This window comes from Opisthocomus hoazin, chromosome 18 (assembly GCF_030867145.1).
Source record: "Opisthocomus hoazin isolate bOpiHoa1 chromosome 18, bOpiHoa1.hap1, whole genome shotgun sequence".
NCBI lineage: Eukaryota > Metazoa > Chordata > Aves > Opisthocomiformes > Opisthocomidae > Opisthocomus > Opisthocomus hoazin.
In genome coordinates, this window is record NC_134431.1 from 19,809,581 (window position 1) to 19,824,935 (window position 15,355).

The 15,355-nt window shown below is 47.8% G+C and overlaps 1 protein-coding gene across 2 annotated transcripts; it reads left to right on the forward strand.

Moving 5' to 3' along the window:
* The first annotated feature begins 85 nt into the window (after window positions 1-85).
* ZNFX1 (zinc finger NFX1-type containing 1) lies at window positions 86-15,311 on the forward strand. Of its 2 annotated transcripts, none has more exons than XM_075438708.1 (14): window positions 86-177; window positions 782-919; window positions 1,641-3,728; window positions 4,525-4,656; window positions 6,488-6,636; window positions 6,849-6,992; window positions 7,442-7,559; window positions 7,804-8,051; window positions 8,171-8,310; window positions 8,624-8,778; window positions 9,457-9,602; window positions 9,963-10,073; window positions 10,796-10,891; window positions 12,769-15,311. In XM_075438708.1, exons 1-14 carry the CDS (start codon window positions 165-167, stop codon window positions 15,199-15,201), a joined length of 6,111 nt encoding a protein of 2,036 aa, XP_075294823.1. In that variant the 5' UTR covers window positions 86-164; the 3' UTR covers window positions 15,202-15,311. The 2 variants fall into 2 exon arrangements, with proteins under 2 accessions (XP_075294823.1, XP_075294824.1); XM_075438709.1 differs by having other exon boundaries at window positions 1,641-2,042.
* The last annotated feature ends 44 nt before the right edge of the window (window positions 15,312-15,355 follow it).

The following is a 15,355-nucleotide window of genomic DNA, read 5'->3' on the forward strand; positions in this document are numbered from 1 at the left end:
CCCTTGCTCGTGGGTGGGGCGACAGCTGCCACCGCCCCGCCGGCCGGAAAGGAAACCGAAAGCAGCGGCGGCGCTGGGTGGGGGCTGCCTGACGGTGACAGGGAGCTGCGCTGCCCACGGCAGCCCCTAGTGCTGGAGGGAGCAGGAGAGGCTCTGTGTCAGGGATGCTGCCCGCCGGTAACGACCGGTATTAGGGCCGGGGGGGGGGGCGCTGCCCGCCGAGGTCGGGAGCAGGGCCGGGCAGGGGCGGGGGGAGCTGCCCGCCGGGGCCAGGAGCGGAGCCGGGAGCGTGGGCGGGGGGCGCTTCCCGCCGGGAGCGGGGCGAGGGGCGCTACCTGCCGGGGCCGGGAGCGTGGGCGGGGGGCGCTGCCCACCGGGGCCGGGAGCGTGGGCGGGGGGCGCTGCCCGCCGGGGCCGGGAGCGTGGGCGAGGGGCGCTGCCCGCCGGGAGCGGGGCGAGGGCGAGGGGCGCTGCCCGCCGGGGCCGGGAGCGTGGGCGAGGGGCGCTGCCCGCCGGGGCCGGGAGCGGAGCCGGGAGCGCGGGCGGGGGGCGCTGCCTGCCGGGGCCGGGAGCGGAGCCGGGCGGGAGCGGGGGGCGCTGCCCTCCGGGAGCGGGGCCGGGCGGAGAGCGCTGCCCGCTGGGGAGGCGGGGACGGCGGGACAGGCCTTGCGAGGAACTGGAAAGTGAAACTTTCGTCGGTGGCGGGGCGGGCCCGGCGGCTTCCGGGCCGTGCGGGGAGCGCAGCAGCGCCGAGCACGACGGCGCCTGTGTTCGGGTGCAGGAGCAGCGCAGCCCCCAGCCGCCGGACCGCGCCCTCGCCCCGGAGAGCGGCGACGCCCCGCGGAGGAGTCACTGGGCCGAGCGGCGGAGGGTGCCGGCCCGGAGCCTTGCTCCCGGCAGCCCCGAGCCGGAGGGAGAGGTGAGGATCGCCTGCTGAGTGCAGGGCGGAGGGCTACGTAAGGCCTGGGGGATGGTGCTGGTACAGAGGGGATCCGCTCCTTCCCTGCCTTTCTATAGTGAAATTTTCTCTTAAGCCTAAATTTCAATATTTCCTTATTTGCCCCCGGAGTCTGGCTGGGGCTGTGAGGTGATAATGCGCTGCAGCAATCTCTTTGCTAACTATTTCTGCTAGTATTCAGTTGTTCCCTGAGTATTCTGTTGACAGTGTGACAAAGGCTATATGGTCAATGCTTCTTGTTACTCTGAGAGGCTGGACTTTGTCCAGGTCTGTGTTTTAACTGTCCTATATAGAGTCAGTCAAAGTCAGCTACTGCTGCCTTTGCCATTATTTCCATGATTGCTAACTCCTGAGGAAATCCTGTTTTGTGCAGGAAACTTCATCTTTGGCCATTTTTAATTATGCTTTCTGTTCTGTGGAAAAGGGTTCATTTTTTTAGTGTCTTCATGGCTTAACAGCTTAAGTGAACTCTAGGCTTGGCACTTTTTTTAGCAGTTAGAAAAAGGAGTGCAAAGGAAACACTGATTTGAAAATCTGGTTGCAAATACATTCGTAGTTTTCTAACTTGATGCCGGATGTCCAAAATATGCTGTCAGGCCAAAATGCTTATGCATTTGTGTCAGGAGGCAGGTTAATGTGATTAATTTATAATTAAGGAGTGTCTTTATTTTATTTTTTTAAGGGCATGCAGATCACTGGGATACTGGCTTTATTCGAAGAGACAGAAACAGAACAAATAATGTGTCAGACCAGGCAGCTCAGTTAGGGGAAAGCCCCCAAGCCAGTAATTATACTCTTCTGCCTGGGCAAAGAGAGGAGAGATTTGGTGGTTGGATTTGGAGGGTTCCTCCATCAAGCAAGAATAAACCAAGAAACCAAGGTGGACAGGCCAACAGTGGAGCCACAGGATACTGGAATGAACAGGAGAATGAGGGAAGGAGAGTGAGGCATCAAGGTGGACAACCACATGAGAGGGCCAGAGGACCCTGGAATGAGCAAGAAAAAGAGACTAGAGGAAGGAGGTATCAAGGTGGACAAGCACATGAGAGGGACAGAGGACCCTGGAATGAGCAAGAAAAAGAAGGTAGGGGAAGGAGGTATCAAGGTGGGCAAACACATGAGAGGGCCAGAGGACCCTGGAATGAGCGAGAAAATGAGGGCAAGGGAAGGAGGTATCAAGGTGAGCAAGCCCAGGAAGGAGCTAGAGGGCTGAGGAATGGGCAGGAAAATGAAGGTAGGGGAAGGAGGATGCAACCTCGGGAAAATCCTCATTTCAGCCAGTACCCTACCCCAGGTGGTCCCCAGCTCAGTGAGCCGCCTCAGCAAGTCAAAAGGATTGGCTATAAATTCCTAGAAAGTCTCCTCCAGAAAGACGCTTCAGAAGTTGTCATCACGCTTGCTTCCAGTTCGGGTTTGAAGGAACTTCTTTCCCAAATGGCTATGAAACCAAATTTCCTTCAGCTCGTTTGCCAGGTGCTTCGAAAAGCATGCAGTTCCCGAATGGATAGACAGAGTGTCCAACAGCTTCTTGGAGTGGTGAAGGAGTCCAACTTTCTCAAGATCTGTCTGCCACAGTATGTGTCTGACATGGTAACAGAAGCAGTCCCTGCTGTTCGTCATCAGTACCCTGTGCATATTAGCAACATCATTTCACTTCTTCAGGACCTGATCAGTATTTTCCCAGCCAGCTCTGTGCAGAAAATCTCCATTCTCCTGACAGTCTTGCCAGCATCCATGAATGCCCTGAGAGCTTCTGGTGTGGACATCACAGAAGAAACAGAGAAGAATCTAAGTAAAGTCCAGATGCTTGTACAGCATCTGCAGGAGAAGAGACGTGAAGGCACGCTGAGGGCTGATAACTATACTCTTATGCAGCCTCGGACTGATGGTCAAGAAGAAACCTATCGTACAATGACCATTTATCCGACATACAATGAGGTACACCATGATGAGAAACCCTTTCTACGCCCCAATATTGTTTCTGGAAGACATGAGAGCACCAGCATTTATCTTGACACCCATTTCCGGCTTTTGAGAGAAGACTTTGTAAGGCCTTTAAGGGAAGGTATCTTGGAGCTTTTGCAGAGCTTTGAGGACAAAGGTTTGAGAAGGAAAAAATTTGATGATATCAGGATCTACTTTGACACACGGATTATTACCCCTCTCTGTTCCCCAACTGGTATTGTTTACAAGGTCCAGTTTGACATAAAACCATTGAAGTTTGTACGATGGCAGAATTCCAAACGTTTGCTCTATGGATCCCTGATATGCATGTCCAAAGATCACTTTGAAACATGCCTTTTTGCCACTGTTTCTAATCGTGATAATGCAGATCTTGCCCACGGGGTTGTGCAGCTATGTTTTAATGCACAGAGCCAGGCACTGCTGGCAGAGGTTCAGCCCTCAGACTCCTTCCTCATGGTAGAGACAACTGCCTACTTTGAGGCCTATCGGCATGTGTTAGAAGGGTTACAGGAAATCCAGGAAGAAGATATCCCATTCCAGAAGTACATCGTGGAATGTGATACACAAGTGAAGAAGCCAACATACCTGACAATGGATACTGCCTATGACTTTGCACCCTTGGTGGAAGATCACCTGTCAGATGACAACACGTACCCTGATGGTTTGAGAAGGCAAAGTGTCCATGTTCTAGATCCCAAGCAGTGGCCTTCTGTGGACACCTTGAGATTAGATGAGTCTCAGATACAGGCATTAAGTCTTGCACTCACCAAGGAGCTGGCTATTATCCAAGGACCTCCTGGGACTGGTGAGAAACATTTGCTTTAACTGTCTGTCATTTAAGGAGTTCTCCTTGATTCCTCCATTTAGGGAGATTAACTTCAGAGAAAGCCAGCTGTACTGTCTCCAAAGCTTTAGTCCTGTGCCTATCTGATGCTTGAGTAGCCCAGTTAGTGTGAGCTGTGAAGAAGGTTAAAATATCCTCAAATACCCATATGTGATCTTACGCGTTGCTTGACTTAGTTGCAAGCAGACACCAACTGTGCTTTTGGCTCTGCTTGTGTATTGGGGTGAAAAGATTTTCAATCATCTTTGATAACATGGTACCACTTGCTAAGCAACAGTCCTATTTGTCTTCATAGCATGTTAGAACAATTGGGAGTGTTCAGCAGTGATCCTCTGTGTGAACAAAGCATTACAAGATTAACTGTAACTGTTTTAAATGGTACCTGAACTCAACAAGCGCCACTGCTTGTATTCCACTAATATGTGAATGTTTCACGTGCAGCCAAATGTCAATGTATGAAGTGAGTATCGGAGTGGGCTGAGGGATGCACAGGAAACCCTGCGTCCAGGTCCAGTGTATTCACCAAAAGACAACATTCTTGCAGAGCATTGCCTTGCTCAACTACAGGCCAGAGAGGCAGTGTCATGCTACTTCATTTACATTTTGTAAACTAGTTACCTCTGGGGTCAGCTCTCTTGGCACAGACCAGATTTGCAGCCTAGAAGGAAGTCTTGTATCTGGTTTTGGTGATTCCTGTGTTTCAAAGCACTCCGTAGAGGGTGGATTACCCTTTTCTGATTCTGAGCTTGTTTTGCAGGAAAGACTTACGTGGGTTTGAAGATTGTTCAGGCTCTCTTGACTAATAAGCATGTGTGGCAAAGCACTGTCCAGAAGTCTCCTATCCTTGTTGTCTGCTACACTAACCATGCACTGGATCAGTTCTTAGAAGGTAAGAGTACCATAGAATCATAGAATGATTTGGGTTGGAAGGGACCTTAAAGATCATCAAGTTCCAACACCCCAGCCATGGGCAGTGACACCTTCCACTAGACCACGCTGCTCAAAGCCCTGTCCAGCCTGTCCCTGAATGCTTCCAGGGAGGGGGAAACTGTTCTAGTGCCTCACCACCCTCATAGTAAAGAATTTCTGTCTTGCACCTGATCTAATCTCTCTTTTAGTTTAAAGCCATTAGTCCATTACGTATCACTACATGCCCTTGTAAAAAGTCTCTCTCTGGCTTTCTTGTAGGCCTCCTTCAGGTACTGAAAGGCTGCTATAAGGTGTCCCCGCAGCCTTCTCTTCTCCAGGCTGAACAGCCCCAACTCTCTCAGACTTTCCTCATAAGAGAGATGCTCCTGCCCTTGGGTCATTTTTGTGGCCTCCTCTGGACCCGCTCCAACAGGTCCATGTCTTTCCTGTGCTGAGGGCTTCAGAGCTGGACACAGGACTCCAGGTGGGGTCTCACCAGCGTGGAGCAGAGGGGCAGAATCACCCTCCTCGACCTGCTGGCCACACTTATCTTGTTGTAGCCTGGGATATGGTTAACCTTCTGGGCTGCAAGCACCCATTGCTGGGTCATGCTGAGTGTCTCATTAGCCAACACCCCCAAGTCCTTCTCATCAGGGCTGCTCTCAATCCAGCCTGTATTGGTGCTTGGGATTGCCCCGATCTGTGTGCAGGACCTTGCACTTGGTTTTGTTGTACTTCAAGAGTTTCACATGGGCCTACCTCTCAAGCCTGTCAAGGTCCTTCTAGATGGCATCCCTTCCCTCCAGTGTGTTGACTGCACCACACAACTTGGTGTCGTCAGCAAAGTTGCTGAGGGTGCACTCAATCCCACAGTCCTTGTTGCCAGCAAAGATGTTAAACATCACCAGTGCCAGTACTGACCCCTGAGGAATGCCACTTGTCACTGGTCTCCACTTAGACATTGAGTTGTTGACCACAACTCTTTGAGTGTGACCATCCTGCCAATTCCTTATACACTGAGTAGTCCATCCGTCAAATCTATGTCTCTCCTATTTAGAGACAAGGATGTCGTACGGGGCAGCATCAAATGCTTTGCACAAGTCCAGGTAGATGACGTCAGTTGCTCTTCCCTTGTCCTCCAGTGCTGTCAACCTGTCACAGAAGATCACCAAATTTGTCAGGCATGATTTGCCCTTAATGAAGCCATGTTGGCTGTCACCAGTCACCTCATCATTTTCCATGTGCCTTACCATTGTTTGCAGGAGGATCTGTTCCATGATCTTGCCGGGCACAGAGGTGAGACTGGCCTGTAGTTCCCTGAGTTTTCCTTTTTTCCCTTATTAAAAATGGGTGTTATGTTTCCCCTTTTCCAGTCAGTGGGAACTTCACCGGACTGCCATGACTTACCAAATGTGAAGGATAATGGCTTAGCAACTTCATCTGCCAGTTCCCTCAGGACCTGTGGATACACCTCATCAGGTCCCATGGACTTATGAACCTTCAGGTTCATTAGATGGCCTCTGACCTTCTCCTACAGTGGGCAGGTTAGGATTAGCCCTATACCTGGCAAGTTTGATGGAGGGTCAGGTGGAAATTATAGTATAGCTCTTACTCTGCCCATCTTCTGGCATGATGACCTGCCCTTTTGGCTTTTTCTAGTGACTCTAGTCCCGTTGATACACAGTAAGGAAACTTCACTCAGGCTAATCCAGTGTAGCATTTGTAGACAAAGGGTGTTCTACCTATGCCTTGTCCTCCTGCAGAAAACAGAGCTTGCCTCTTTAGTACTAATATTTATCTTTTATTCCCAGGAATATACACATTCCAAAAGCATGGGATGGTCCGTGTCGGAGGCAGAAGTAGCAGTGAGGTGCTGAAGCAATTCACCTTGAGGGAGCTGAGGAAGAAGTGTGAATTCCGATACAACTTGCCAATGCATCTCCGCAGAGCCTATGTGAATGTACGTGCAGACTTCACTGGAGATGATGGGCTGCCAGTGCATTGGAGGAGCTAACGATACTTCCTCCACACCTGTTCTTTCACCTTGTCTTACACTGAAGTCAGCCTCTTAATTCTTATATCCTTGTTCACTTTATCAGTTTCTTGTCCTGCTGTTTCTGAACTTTGCTTCTCTGAGTACGATGATGCCTCCCTTCTCTTTGTTGCGAGTAGATAACCAGTGAGATGAAACAGGCTGAGCAGGAGCTCTATGAAGGAGCGAAGCACTTGGAGTGTACAACATACGGAGTTCTGCATGAGCGCCACTTGGAAGCGTGCATTGCGCCCCAGCACTGGGACAGTCTGATGAATGGTCTGGTAAGAGAGGTCGCTCTCCTAGGAGTCAAGCAGTCCCAGTGTATGCTTACTACCCTTTCTGCTAATGAGCCTGAGGTTCCCCAAGCACACTTCTTTTTAGCATCAGTTGGCTACTAGGAAAGTGAGGAAGTGAATAGCAAGCTGTGCCAAGTGACAGTAGTCTAGACCAGGTGGGGCAGGCAGGGGCTTCACATTTTGCTCCTTTAAACTGCAGAGATTCTAAGTGATCTTTATCAGCATAAAGATACAAGTGCCCAAATGAAAGCCTCTTAAACTGAAGGGCAGGAGGTATACTCTTTCTGAAGATCTGAGGCTGCTCAGACTTTCTAGCTCTGGAGGTCCCTCAGGGAACTTGTCGTAGTTGTCTGCTGCTGCAAGGTGCTACTTTGACATCATCCTAAGACTCTGAAATGTAGTAGGCCTGGCTGATTTGGCTTTCCTTATATTAGGATGATGAGGAGTTTTACTACAGTGCTTCACAACACTCGATGATTCTGGAGTGGCTGGGCCTTGGTGTAACTGTCTTCACCCAGAATGCTGCAGAGAATATAGGTGCTGAGAATCCAGGTAAAAAAACCAAAACAACCAAACAGACAAAAAAACCCCTCATTCTCTACAGGTGTGTTTGCCTGTGCAGTGCATATGTGCTAGAAAAGAGACACTACTACTTAACAGACACTGTGAAAGATGCATGATACTGTAAGGTAGTGGAAAGAAGATTAGCCTTAATTTCCACATAGTGATCTGACTGCTGCAGTGTGATTCTGCTAGAGTGTCTTGGCTTACTGCATGTGACTAGTGATTCTCACAGGTGGTCAGCAGGAGAGAGAGGAGCAGTGGGAAGGTGAAGCAGAAGAGGAGCTTTTGGAGATCCCAGAGGAGGCTGACCTGATTCAAGCTGACAGAGTGATTGACGATGAAGAGGCAGCAAAGCCTCACGGAAGGAAGGAGGAAGAGCACAGAGCTGTTCATAAACTAGCCAGCATGCTGTTGGCTATGAAGCTGGAGAATCAGGAAGAAGGAACAGCCCAACAACAACAGAATACTATGCAGTGGGAGGTAAATGCATGCACTAGCGTGCTCTGGCTCTGCTTGACTGTGTAAAGAATAACATGGGGATGCTAACAAAGAAGAATCTTTGTGCTGTAACTGCTTATCGAGGAGCTTTTTTTCTGCAGATAACTGCTGGCCAGAGGAAGAAAATGAAACAGAAGATGAAGGTTGAGCTCCGTAAACTGAATGCAATGACAGAGTTAGAGGCCAAGGCTATTCAGGATCTTTGGCAACTTGACCTGAGCTCCCGCTGGAGGCTTTACAGGTGACAGAGCTATTTTGGAGGGTCTGTTAGGCAAATGTTTCCTAGGACTGCTCCAGTTTGCAAACTATTTCTGTCAAGCTATGGTGTTTCTGTCCATATCTGTTCAGCTCCTTATTTGAGCATACTCGTTCTTACCTTCCCTGTATTGCACAGGCAGTGCTGTCATCTCCACTGTGTGTTTGGGACTAAGTACAGATGCTAATAATCTCTTGCCCAAAAGAAACATAAGAAGTTTTGAACTGAATCCACTCGGAACTTCTGGATCACTATCCTGTTCCCCTTGCTGTGTGTGATAACAGCACTTTCTTCGCAGGCTTTGGCTGCGGACTTATCAGGGGTTTATTCGACGGAGGATTCTGCAGCATGAACAGCAGTATCAGGCAGCAGCAGAAAGGCTGGCAGAACTGAGGCTGCAGGAGGATCTCTGCATTCTCAAGCAGGCTGAAGTTGTGGGAATGACAACTACAGGTGCACAGCAGTTGGGAAGCAAACCAATATTGCACTGCATCCAGTAATGGTTAAAAGACCTTGTCACAAAACAATTAGCGTCAAGTGTTGCTTGACAGCCCGGGTCAGGCTCTGCATTAGTCTGCAGCCTTCTTAATCTCTGACTTCCTTTGCAAATGTGGCTATTGTGTGAGTTGTCAGTTAACTTCATGAGCAGTTTGTGTGTGCTCTTGCACTCCCTCCATTTTGAGCAGCATTCTTCTAATAGAAATGCTCCACTTCTTGTGCCTGAGTAAAGCACAGCTAGTATTTGCACTGCTATCCCCACATCATCTTCTAGTGATGATAGTGTAAAGCTCATTGTAATATAACCCTTTGGAGAGACAACTTTAGGTGTATTTATGTGTGTTGATCAATGTGTTGAGTAGGTATCTTAGGTGTGACGAGAGTGTCAGGAAAGGGCCAAAGCAGGCATAGGACTCTAATCCCCACCTGCCTTTCCTAATAACTCTTCTATGTAGAAGGCATCCCTGGTGTGGTGCAGTTTTAAAGTTTGAAAAGCTGAGTCTTGAAGTGGGGAATCCTGGGAAGAATGTCAGTCTTTTCTGGGACGCAGCCTGTTCCCCTCCCTGAAAACTCTTGTCATGCTGCCTGTGTGTAATTATATTCCGCTAATGTTTATCTTCTCTCCTTGCTAAGGTGCTGCCAAATACCGCCAGATCTTGCAAAAAGTAGAGCCACGAATTGTCATTGTAGAAGAGGCAGCAGAGGTGCTTGAGGCTCACACCATTACTACTCTGAGTAAAGCTTGCCAGCACCTCATCCTCATTGGAGATCACCAGCAGGTAACATCCATGACTGATGCCTCTAACTGTTGTGCAAATGAACTAGAACCTTTTAACCAAACACCATATGTGAAAGGTTACCAAGATTTACTGCTCCCCAGCTTCCACGGATACCACAGGTCCTGTCTCCTGTAGTTGTGGAGAAGAGCTCCTGTGGGTCTTGCCTTTAACTGGTACGATTCTACATGTGCTTGTATCCACTTCAGTTGTGACTGTATCTATGATGTTCAGCACTTCTGCAAGAATCCAGTCTCTGGCCTTTGTATGGGGGACCAGTGACAGAAGAAGAGATGACTGAAGAATCTTACTAATACGTAGGAAATGTGCTAAAACATGGACGTCCTATCCATTCTCTTTCAGCTGCGGCCTAGTGCAAATGTATATGACCTGGCCAAGAACTTCAATCTGGAAGTCTCTCTCTTTGAACGGCTGGTGAAAGTCGGTTTCCCCTTTGTCCGTCTGAAATACCAAGTGAGGAAGAGCTATAAAAAACTCCATTACATTTGCATTTAGGTTGTTTTAACTTTGTAGTACACTTAAGTTTATATTTCTATTCTTGGAGCAGCCTAAAAGAAAAGAATGTGCTATTTAATTCCTAAGAAGAGTGGTAAGAGCTGTCAAACTGCCACAAACAGTGTTGCAGTATATTTCTAATTATTCAGTGATGTCGTCCACAGCACTGCCATTCCCACGTTTTCATGCAATAAACATGGCTTATTGTGGTATCTGAAACTTCCAGAACTCTGGAGACTGACACCACAAGTCTTCTCAGGCTGCTTCCTGCTACATTGCTATAATCATCTATCTTGGTGCTTGGAGAAGTTAATTCCACCTCCAGAAGTCCTGTATTAAAATGACCTAGAAGAGCTCATGTAGTGGTTAGGGTGAGGTGCTCGCTTTTGTTACCTAGAACAGCATTCTTAGATTTGCACTGAAAACAGCATTCGTATTACAACAACCTTCCCAAATTATTTTCTTGAAGATACTCTGCTACTGCTCCCCCTGTAATTGCTGGTGATGGAAGTGATGGGGTGGGGGAGGGTGGGGAATGGGAGTTGCTCCCTTCTTGACTCTTACTGGAAAGTCAACTTTGTCTTGGATTCAGCCACAGTCCGTACAGTGGAACAACAGAATATTGACAGGGAAATATGGTGCTTCTTCCTGAAGACTGATAAAGCTGCTTTGTGTTTCAGCACCGTATGCGTCCTGAAATTGCCCAGCTTCTCACTCCTCATATATACCAGGAGCTGGAGAACCATCCCTCTGTCCTGAAGTATGAGAACATAAAAGTGAGTTTTCGGCACTTGAAGCAATTGCTTTTGTCCCCTGTTACTGGCTAAAATGACTTTCTGTAAAATATCGTGTTCAAGGATTTCAAATTCTTAGATCAAATTCAGTTATTGCATTTTATACCTGAATCAAAGAAATGTGTGATATAATATTAGTATACTAATTATTATAGTTAGTATTACTAATTATTATAGTTAGTATTATTATAGTTAGTATACTTGCCACGCCATAAGACACTTGAAGAGTCTTTGCTGTAGTCAGGCAGGTATCAGTTAGAAGTGTCAGCCTCTGCTTCTTCCTTCATGTTCCTCACTTTCCATCTTCACACTAACTCCCTGTTTTCTGATTTGTATTTCCCCATCTTAATTAGGATTTTGTATTTCTCCATGTTGGTGCTTTTCTTGCATCTTTGAACTATTAGCAATCATATCTCTCTCTGTAATTTTACCTTTCTTACCTTTAGTAGTCCTGGTCTGCAGGCTTGCTCACAGCTCTCTGTTACAACTTAACTATTTCCTCAGAAATCTGAGCCAAGGTTACACTGCTATGGTGTAGCAGAGCTAGGCCTTGGATCTCTGAAACACAAGCAACTGAAAACCCTTGGAGAAAGAATTGGAGATAGTTACAGGAGGAGAATTACAGTAACTTAGCCTACATATATACCTCTTCTTGAAAAAAGAGTACTAATTAGTTCAAAGCTTGCACATTGAAAACTATAGAAGAATGCTGAAGCTAGACAAGAGAAAATTAATACTGAAGGTGATTTAATGACTAGAATAAGCTGTCTGGGAAGGTGGCAGGTCCTCTTTTGGTATCTTGAAATCCAGACCAAGTATTTTGTAGAAGATGCTTTAGTTAAACAAAAAACCCCCAAACAACTCCCCCCCCCTACCCCCCCCATCCAAAAAACCCATCAACAGCAAAAACCCCACCCAAAACACTCAACAACTTAGGAGACCACAAAATTTTACCCTGTTTCTCCTATGAGAAGCTATTCTGGAGAATCTTATGGTTCTGTCTGGCCTTAAGCAAACTTGAGATTCCAAAAGGCATCAAAATTCAGTCTTCCCATCTAGTAGAATAACCAACATAAGTGATCACTGAATTAAATTGTGCAGCAGTGGACACTATGCCACTATGGACATCCTGGAAAACCAGCGATCTGTGTTTGATCTCCAAAAACTGTTCTTTCCCCATAAAAACAGTCTCTGGGTTTTGGCATACAGCCCAAGAAGTTCTTATGGGTAGAAGAATTCCAGTTAATAGGCAAAAAATAAAGGTGCGTACTAACTCAAATGGAATTTTTGAACAGGTGAGCAGACAACCCTACAGAGTAGTGTTCCTAGTTTTCCTGGTGGAAAAGCAGTTCTTGCTTCTTTATGTTTTTACTGCAGCAACAGAGAAGGCATGTTTTTTGCTAAGAAATTTTAGGCAAGTGCTAAGCCCTGTACACTACTAACTTACTATCTGTTTCCCACATAGCCAAAATCAGACATTGTTCACGCCATGAATTTGAAACAGAACTATGATGCTTTGAGAAACGCTACTAGCACTTAATCTTCTCTTGTCTATAACCTGAAAAGGTACAGTAGAAACAACCCTGAAAAGATAGGGAATAAAATCATCCACGGGAACCGATTTCATATTAGGATACTGAAATGTCACTAGTAAGATGAAATGTGATTAATAAGCTTAAATTCCTATCTGATGAATAGACTATGGAAATCTAAGAGGAAATTGCCGAAGTATGCAGTAACTGCATACTGTAGTCCTTTCCTTAAGATTCCTTCTGTCAGTGGATAATCGGGGACATGTAAACAGGCTGCAGTGACAGAAGCTAGAATTCTGTTTCTGACATTCCTTTCTCTTGTTTCAGGGGGTCTTATCTAACCTATTCTTTGTGGAACATGACTTTCCTGAGCAAGAGATCCAGGAAGGGAGAAGCCACCAGAACCCACATGAGGCCCAGTTTGTAGTGGAACTGTGCAAATACTTTCTGTGTCAGGATTATCTACCTTCTCAGATCACCATTCTCACTACTTATACTGGACAGCTTTTCTGTCTGCGTAAGCTTATGCCAGCCAAGACCTTTGCAGGTGTGAAGGTTCATGTAGTAGATAAGTACCAGGGGGAGGAGAATGATATTATTCTGCTGTCACTCGTGCGGAGCAACAAAGAAGAGAGAACTGGCTTCTTACAGATCCCTAATCGGATTTGTGTAGCACTATCCAGAGCTAAGAAAGGGCTGTATTGTATTGGAAATATGAGAATGCTTGGCAAGGTTCCTCTCTGGAGCAAGATCATTCACACTCTTCGGGAGAAAGGTCACATTGGCCACTCATTGGTGCTTTGCTGCCAAAACCACCCTGAAACCAAGACACTGGTATCTACAGCAGCAGACTTCAGCAGAGTGCCAGAAGGAGGCTGTAGTCGTCCCTGTGAATTTAGGTTGAGTTGCGGACATGTTTGCACAAGGGCATGTCACCCATATGACACACAGCACAAAGAGTATCAGTGTCTGAAGCCTTGTCAAAAGGTGCTTTGTGCAGATGGGCACCGCTGTCCATGGTCATGTTATGAGCCCTGTGGACCATGCATGGTGATAGTAGAGAAAACTATTTCTAAGTGTGGCCACCTGCAGATGGTGCCATGCTCTACTCCAGACAGTGAGTTTCTTTGCCAAGAACCTTGCCAGAAAAAGTTGAACTGTGGGCACACGTGCAACAAATTCTGTGGGCAGGAATGCACTAAGCGGTGTCCTGAACTGGTTACAGTCACGCTGAAATGTGGCCACAGCCAGCAAGTTAAATGCTGGATCACTGAGGAGATGAAACATGAGAAGCCTGTGGAATGTAAGACTAAGTGTTCTGTCACACTGGAGTGTGGTCACGTATGCTCAGGTTCCTGTCATATCTGCTTTGAAGGAAGATTTCATAAGCCATGTAACAGCCCGTGCAAGCGCTTCTTGGTCTGCTCCCACAAGTGTCAGCAGCCTTGTACCACAGAATGCCCTCCCTGTCAGCTGGAATGTCAGAACCACTGTATCCACAGTAAGTGTAAAAAGAAGTGTGGAGAGTGCTGTTTTCGATGTGCTGAGCCATGTGAGTGGCAGTGTCAGCATTACCAGTGTACTAATCTTTGCTCTGAACCATGCAATAGACCTCGCTGCAATGTACCATGTGCTAAGCTACTGTGTTGTGGTCATCCTTGTATTGGACTGTGTGGAGAGCCCTGCCCAAAGAAGTGCCTTATTTGTGACCGTGAGGAGCTCACCCAGATCTTTTTTGGCTTTGAGGAAGACCCAGATGCTCGATTTGTACAGCTTGAAGACTGTGGCCATGTCTTTGAGTCCCAAGGCCTTGATCATTATATGGATGAAGATGATGATGTCATCAAGCTGAAGGTATGCCCTATCTGTCAGACACCTATCAGAAAGAATTTGAGATATGGCACCGTTGTGAAAAGGCGGCTGGACGAGATAGAAAAGGTGAAAGAGAAAATCCAAGGCCCAGCACAGGAAATTGAGTCTAGTAGAGAAAGACTGCAGGTTGCACTGACAGGGAATGCTGTTCTGCAGAGGAATCTACCCCTTAAGTACCTCATGCTGGAGGATAAGCTAAAAGCTTCTGATCTTTCCACGAAGAGTATCGGACTAATTGAGAACCAGCTTAACTTCTACGAACGTGTAGCTGACCTAACCAATTCTATGAGCAAAATTGATGCAAATGAGAGAAAAGGGCTGAGAAAGCGGCTGGATGAAGTCCAGGAGTGGCTGGATAAGCCACGCCTCAGTTTTACAGGACAGGAGCTCTCTGACCTGCAGACTGAGATCCAGAGATTGACCTATTTGCTGAGCCTTTTGGCAAGGTGCAAAGGTGCAAGTGGGGTGATTACCCCAGTGCTTGCAGCAGAAATTGCCAGTGCACGTGAGATCCTGGAAGGGACAAGGAAGTTCACAGAGGAAGATGAGGCTGCAGTGAAGGCTCACCTGGAGAGGATCTGCACTGCCTTGCCTGTGTCGAGGTTGGGGATCTCTGAAGCTGAGCGGGTGCAGATTGTCAGTGCTATTGGCTGTCCCCGTGGCCACTGGTTCAAGTGCAGAAATGGGCATATCTATGTGATTGGGGACTGTGGAGGGGCAATGGAGAGGAGTAAGTGCCCCGAATGCCATGCAGTCATCGGGGGCACAAACCACAGTCTGGACAGCACCAACAGCCTCGCCTCCGAGATGGACGGTGCGACCCACGCAGCCTGGTCCGAGGCCGCTAACAACCTGCTCAACTTCGAGGAACTCCACCGGCTCCTGTAGGGGGGTGTCTGCCCGGTTTCTCATCCGCCCCCCGCCCCGCCCCGGGGCCGCCGCATCGGCTCCTGCGGCGCTAGCGGCCGCCCCTGCAGCCAATAAAGCGTATCGGTGCCTCCGAGGGTGGTCTCGTCTGTCGGGGCGGGGCACCGGACCGGGC

What these genes read in the sequence shown, in the direction of transcription:
- ZNFX1 (XM_075438708.1), top strand. An exon ending in ACAGTCTGATGAATGGTCTG is followed by an intron (nt 6,993 to 7,441) that starts GTAAGAGAGGTC and finishes TCCTTATATTAG; the next exon opens with GATGATGAGGAGTTTTACTA. An exon ending in AGAATACTATGCAGTGGGAG is followed by an intron (nt 8,052 to 8,170) that starts GTAAATGCATGC and finishes TTTTTTCTGCAG; the next exon opens with ATAACTGCTGGCCAGAGGAA.